We start from the raw sequence: 5,562 nt of genomic DNA, 5'->3' as shown, positions 1-5,562 counted from the left end.
TTTCAAGCTGGACCGTGACACTCGACCGGAATCTTCAGATCGCTAGACACTTCAATGACGATCTTGCTGTTAGATGAAAGCAGATGATTTTATGAAAAAGAGGTCGGCATACCCATGATGGCCCACAATCGCCTCGTGACCATTTTCCTTCGCAAACTCGAATACTACGAAGGAATCCTCTTTCTCACAACCAACCGTCTGGTGGAGTTCGATGAAGCGATCCTAAGCCGAATTCAATTGAAGTGAAGTACGAAGGTTTGACAAAGGAGTCCCGAAGAGAGATCTGGACATATTTTCTCTCAAAGGCGTCTACAGACAAAGGACCCCCTGTCGTTGAAGGTCGCGACCTCAACCTTTTGGAATCAACGGTTCTGAATGGCCGAGATGTGAGTTTCAAAAAATACCCGCGCAATGATTTCTTCTCACGCGATTTCAAACTAGATTAAAAATCTCACGTCCATCGCCCATGCGTTGGCTACGGTCGAGGAAACGCAGGTGGCATACAAACATTTGGAATTAGCCGCGAAGTCGAACGACAAATTCGTCGACGAGTTCAACAACTACGGTCGGGCGGATGGATTGTACACATAGAGCGGGAAGTTAACAAGGTTGAGGCAGCGAGATATTCGATCGTGACTGCATTGGTGCGGGTGCCGCAGAAAATATAAACCCATACCCACCGTGGGAGGCCGGTTTTTACGGATCTCCCGGACTGATGTTCTCCTTCCTCTTCATATTTTCTCTCGGTAATCGCATCTGGTGATGACGCTGCCGGTTATAACGCTGATTCTTGATGGGTCGCTTTGCCCACCTGGTGCAGGGCATGCGCCACTGGATTTTCTGTAGTACATGCGTCATTTTTTGTCTTCCTCGTTGGAACGTTCAATAATTTATGAAATCAGTTAGTTATGTAAAATCTCATCTTCTATCCATACACAAACGGGGAAGTGTGGAGGGCGTACTGTAGATGTCATATGAATCTCTCCTCTGTTCGTAGACCCCGAGCCGGCCCCGAGCCGTCCCCTAGCTCAGCCAACGTATCTTGTAAACGGTGCGGTCTCTCACGATCGCTCCAAATCCATCTCCAGGGGGGAACATTAGCATAGACTAGAGGGTCTGAAGATATATAAAGCCAGCCCTCCTCCCACTTTGCTTCCATCCCTCGATCTTCCCTTTTCTCCTCGTAAAGTACCGCAGGTTTCTCTATGGCGCCCATGACTCAACACTTAGCCCAAAACAAACCAATGGCACCTGACGTCCAGACCGATAGCTCCGATGCACGCCAAATTCTACCCAAGAAGAAGCCACAGTGGTCCTCAGAAGAAGATGTCCACATCATCGAGCTTCGGGGGGGCGGAATGACGTGGGAAGATATCAGCGAGAAACTTCCCGGGCGAAGTGCAATGAGCTGTCGCCTGCACTACCAGAATTACCTCGAGAGGCGGGGTGAGTGGAGAGAGGATCTCAAGACCAAGCTAACATTGTTATATGAAAGGTAAAAATGGTGTGATATCTGATGATAACCGGCTAGCTTACTGACAGAGCAAGCAGATTCAAGTCGGAAATGTGGGCGAAAATTGCAGAGGAGATGGCCATGCCCTGGAGGGCCGCTGAGGCTATGCATTGGCAGCTCGGAGAACAAGAAATGGCGAGACGAGCTGGAACAGTTCCGTTCTCATTCTCGCAGCCCACATCAGAACCTCTCCAAGCATCACGCACAGTTTCCGTTCGGCTCCCTTCCCTTGCAGAGTTCGACGCCGGAGTCCCAGCATATAGAAGTGATCCACCAAATTCCACAGAATTGAACTGGAGCCACGCAGATACTCTCCCAACGACGGGTCCTTCAGCGGGGAATTAAACATGGATGGCGTGATTATCACCGCAGTGGCTTAATACCAATAATAGCCATACCACTGGGGGTTCGATACCGCAGCGCTCGATGTATGTCTCTGGACAGGTGTCCAAGGCTAATCAGACGATGGTTATAGTTCCGGGGTATGTTGATGGGCTGTATTTATTCTTGGGCCCCACTGTGGGAGACCGGTTTGTATGGATCTCCCCGGCGTCCATGTTCGTGGTAATTGTATCTGATGATGATGCTGCCTGTTATAGTGCTGAATCTTGATTAGTTGTATTCTGGTGCAGGGCCTGCCTTGTTTGATTTTCTGTCTTGTGTTCCTCTTGGAAAGTTTAATAATATGAAAGTTGGTTAAAACTTGCAAACATCTTTAGCCTATTGGCAGATGCCACAGAAACCACTGTAGTGAGAGTAGAAAAAGAGGCTACATAGGACCCTGGGGGAGGACGGGCAGCTTTATGGAAGATCCAGGTGGACTCGGGGGTGAGTGAAAGTGAGCATGGGTGAGTGAAGATCGGGGGGCGTGAGGGAGGGTGAATGGGGAGCGCAAAATGGAGCAGCAAACTTATACTGAAGTATGTTAACCAACACAAAATGATACTGGACCGAGACACCGTTCAAGAAGAGAAGCACGAGAACCGTGGGAAAGCGGCAACGACGTCATTGAAGCATGGGAGATGAAAGTATACGGCAACCAGAGATGAATTACTAAAGGTAGGTGCAGGGTCTAACTGAGTTCCAAGGTCAACGGTGAAAGTGATTAAAAGTAAATCAAAGTAGGGTGTCTTTCTGGCCCTGCGCATCTCTGTCAGAGAATGGTTTTTTGTCAGACCACAAAATGGGTAACCTCAATGGGCTTGCCGTCTGGCGGTTTCCGCTCCCTTTGCGGAAGAGTGACCGGTTAGACACCGTTATCTAAACCCTTAACGATATTGATGTTTAGCAAAGAAAACGAAGCAACTGCAAGAAACAAGAAGCAAATTCCTGTTTTACATCTATATGTTAAAATTATGACTATAGATACCAATATTTGTATCTCTCAGGGCATCAATTAAATTTTATGTAAACTTGGAATTTTCCGATCTTTATTTGTTGTTCTTGGGGCATTTCTCCCCAAAGTACTGGCATTTACAACTAAATCTTTCACTGGGGCGTTTTCTTTCCGTGCTCCACAACAATAAATTTACGTATCCCCAGGGCTTTTTGCCTTCTTACGGCATTCTTCTTCTGCTGACTGTGTTCGATTGGCCACGACTTTGGTGTAGCTCCCAGGGACATATGATTTCCCAGGGATTGAGCTGCCACAAGCTCAGAAATCAGCGTTCTTGCGGCATGACAGAATTTCAAGGCATCTTTAGTTCTCAGAATGCCCCTTAAGCTTGAGGGAGACCACACGTTAAATCAGATGTCATGATTTTTGAGACATTCTATAATCTCAAGGCATTTTTAGTTCTCAGAAGACTGTTTGAACCTGAGAGAGATCACATTCTCAGAACGCTCTTCAATCCTGAGGAGGACCACACTTTTAAACCCGAATGTCATGATTCTTGAGAGGTTTTAAAATTCTAGGGCATTTTTAGTTCTCAGAATCCTTTTTAAGCCTGAGGAGAACCACGCTTTAAATCTATAATGTCATGATTCTGAAAACTACTTGAGGCCCAACACTGGGCATTAAGCCTCAAGCTATCAGCGGAATCATGACATTATAGGTTTAACGCGTGGTTCTCCTTAGGGTTGAGAAGTGTCCTAGGAATAAGACCTCTCTTAGGTTTAAAAAACATTTCAGGAATCAAAAATGCCACAGGAACTATAAAGTGTCCAAGAATTGGTGGCATACTGAGAAAAAGTGTGGTCTCCCTCAAGCTTGGCCTTTGCCAGAAGGCAAAAAGTATTTTTAAGGAATTTTAATTGGCGCACTTTGAGTAGCTTTCAATCCATTGTCCGCGGGGCGAGGGAAATTCCCATGGCAGTCCACACAATTCTTTTCACAAATCACTTTTTTTTCAATCCGCAAGGCGAACCGAGAAAGTGCCATTGAGTGACACACCCCCGATCGCTTCTCCCGCGTTCGTGGTATGGAACGGAGGGATGCCTTGGAATAGTGGGAATAGTGATAGAGTCAGGTGATATAAGAGATTGTTAGTGGGTACTACGGCTACCCTATCACGTGCCCCCCAACATATTGTATTGCTCTCGCGTAGTTAGTTTAGTAATAACAACGAACGTTATCCTCTATAGATAAATAAACACAGCCGCTTCAAGTTGTAGCTTAGTCATGCCGAGGCCACGCTTCTTTGCAAGATGTATGCTGCGTAAGGCCATCCAGGTTGGTTTCATATCTGAAACTGTCTAAATCTGTTGGCTTACTAAACCGAGCATTTACTACTTCGGGACAGCTGATACAAAAAATTACCTCAAAACTAAGGTCAAAGTATGTTCTTCAAGCGGGTTCGTGAGCATCAGGAGGGAGAGAGGTCTGGGGCAATAGTATCTGAAGTGGAATTTCCAAGTTCTGGAAATGTGTGTGCTGGCCAGGATAGATATAATGAAGAAGAAATAGTAAAGTGAAACGAAGTGGGGAAACCAAACATAGAAAACGAAAGAGGAGAATGAAGAAAATGAAGAGAATGAGACTTCAATTGTTGCATAAATTTAAGCATCTAACTAACTAGAAATAGAAAGGTTTCGTGAGATTGGGCCATCTTGAATCAATGCTGACATCCACGTGACCTCGTTCGACGACATTCGATATTCCAGTAGGCTGCCAGCAGTCCCAACCCTCCATGCTCCTGCAAATCGTCCAATGTCATCTTGGCATACACATTGTAACCCCCGGGAACCCTCTCTATATTTCGTTGAAGGGATGGAATGGCGACAAACGGATCGGAGTCGCTAAGCAGGTTGGGACTCATTGGCCCATCGATGATGATTGGGTCTTCTGCGAGAGTGAGTGAGGCGTGAGAAATGTTTTTCACAGAGCAGGTACTGAGCCTTACCAGCAGAGCCCAAGCACTTCCACGGCTTTCCTTGTGTGCCATATCCGCGTGTTTCTTGTACATCTATCCGCCCTACAATCTGGTACATCTCATCCCCGTCTCGCTTATACACCAGCTTCAGAATCTTCACCTGAGAAAGGGGCAAGATAATGCATTCCTGATTATGCAGCGTCTCCCCCAACGCATCGCCTTCCCAACGGTCGGACACCAGGGGGATAACTTGCTCTGATCGGTCGGCTTGGACGTGGCGTTCCTCGTCCAGGCGTGGATCAGCCTCGATGGAACCATCGGAGTAATTCAACGGCTCCTTCGATGTGTTGCCTTCATGATCTTCTGGGGCCAGGGAAGGGGTTGGCTCTCGTTGATTGGGTGGGTCATCAGCAACGTCGTTCGGGCTTGGGTCCTCGATGGGGTCGTCAGAGAAATCCGACAGTTGGAGTGACGGTGGGGGAACATCGACTTGGGGGGGGGTCGAACAGGATCCATTCGTCCCAGTTAATCTCATCGAGAGCAGTGACGGTGGATGGCAGGGCAGAAAAATCAGCAAATACCTCACTTGCTGCATCCTTAGAGAGGTCGCCAGACGCAGAGAAGAGGGGCACGAGCATGGGCATGGTCATTGGAAGCAGGTGCTGGGGGCTTTTCGTCTTACCAAAGATCAGGAATTGTACGCTTCCAGGAGGTGCACTGTGTTTAGCTGAAGTGAGG

General features: G+C 47.3%; 1 protein-coding gene across 1 annotated transcript; it reads left to right on the top strand.

Moving 5' to 3' along the window:
• Positions 1-1,244: 1,244 nt before the first annotated feature.
• On the top strand, positions 1,245-2,539 carry HCAG_06774 (predicted protein; the record flags this gene model as incomplete). Its single annotated transcript, XM_001539119.1, has 5 exons — positions 1,245-1,495; positions 1,552-1,726; positions 1,906-1,941; positions 2,233-2,341; positions 2,481-2,539. The coding sequence occupies 5 exons, from the start codon at positions 1,245-1,247 to the stop codon at positions 2,537-2,539; spliced, it is 630 nt and encodes a 209-aa protein (XP_001539169.1).
• Between the last annotated feature and the right edge of the window lie 3,023 nt (positions 2,540-5,562).

The sequence above is a fragment of the Histoplasma capsulatum genome, genomic scaffold, assembly GCF_000149585.1.
Source record: "Histoplasma capsulatum NAm1 scaffold_6 genomic scaffold, whole genome shotgun sequence".
NCBI lineage: Eukaryota > Fungi > Ascomycota > Eurotiomycetes > Onygenales > Ajellomycetaceae > Histoplasma > Histoplasma mississippiense.
The sequence above is the reverse complement of the archived record's forward strand: the minus strand, read 5'-3'. Positions and strand labels throughout refer to the sequence as shown.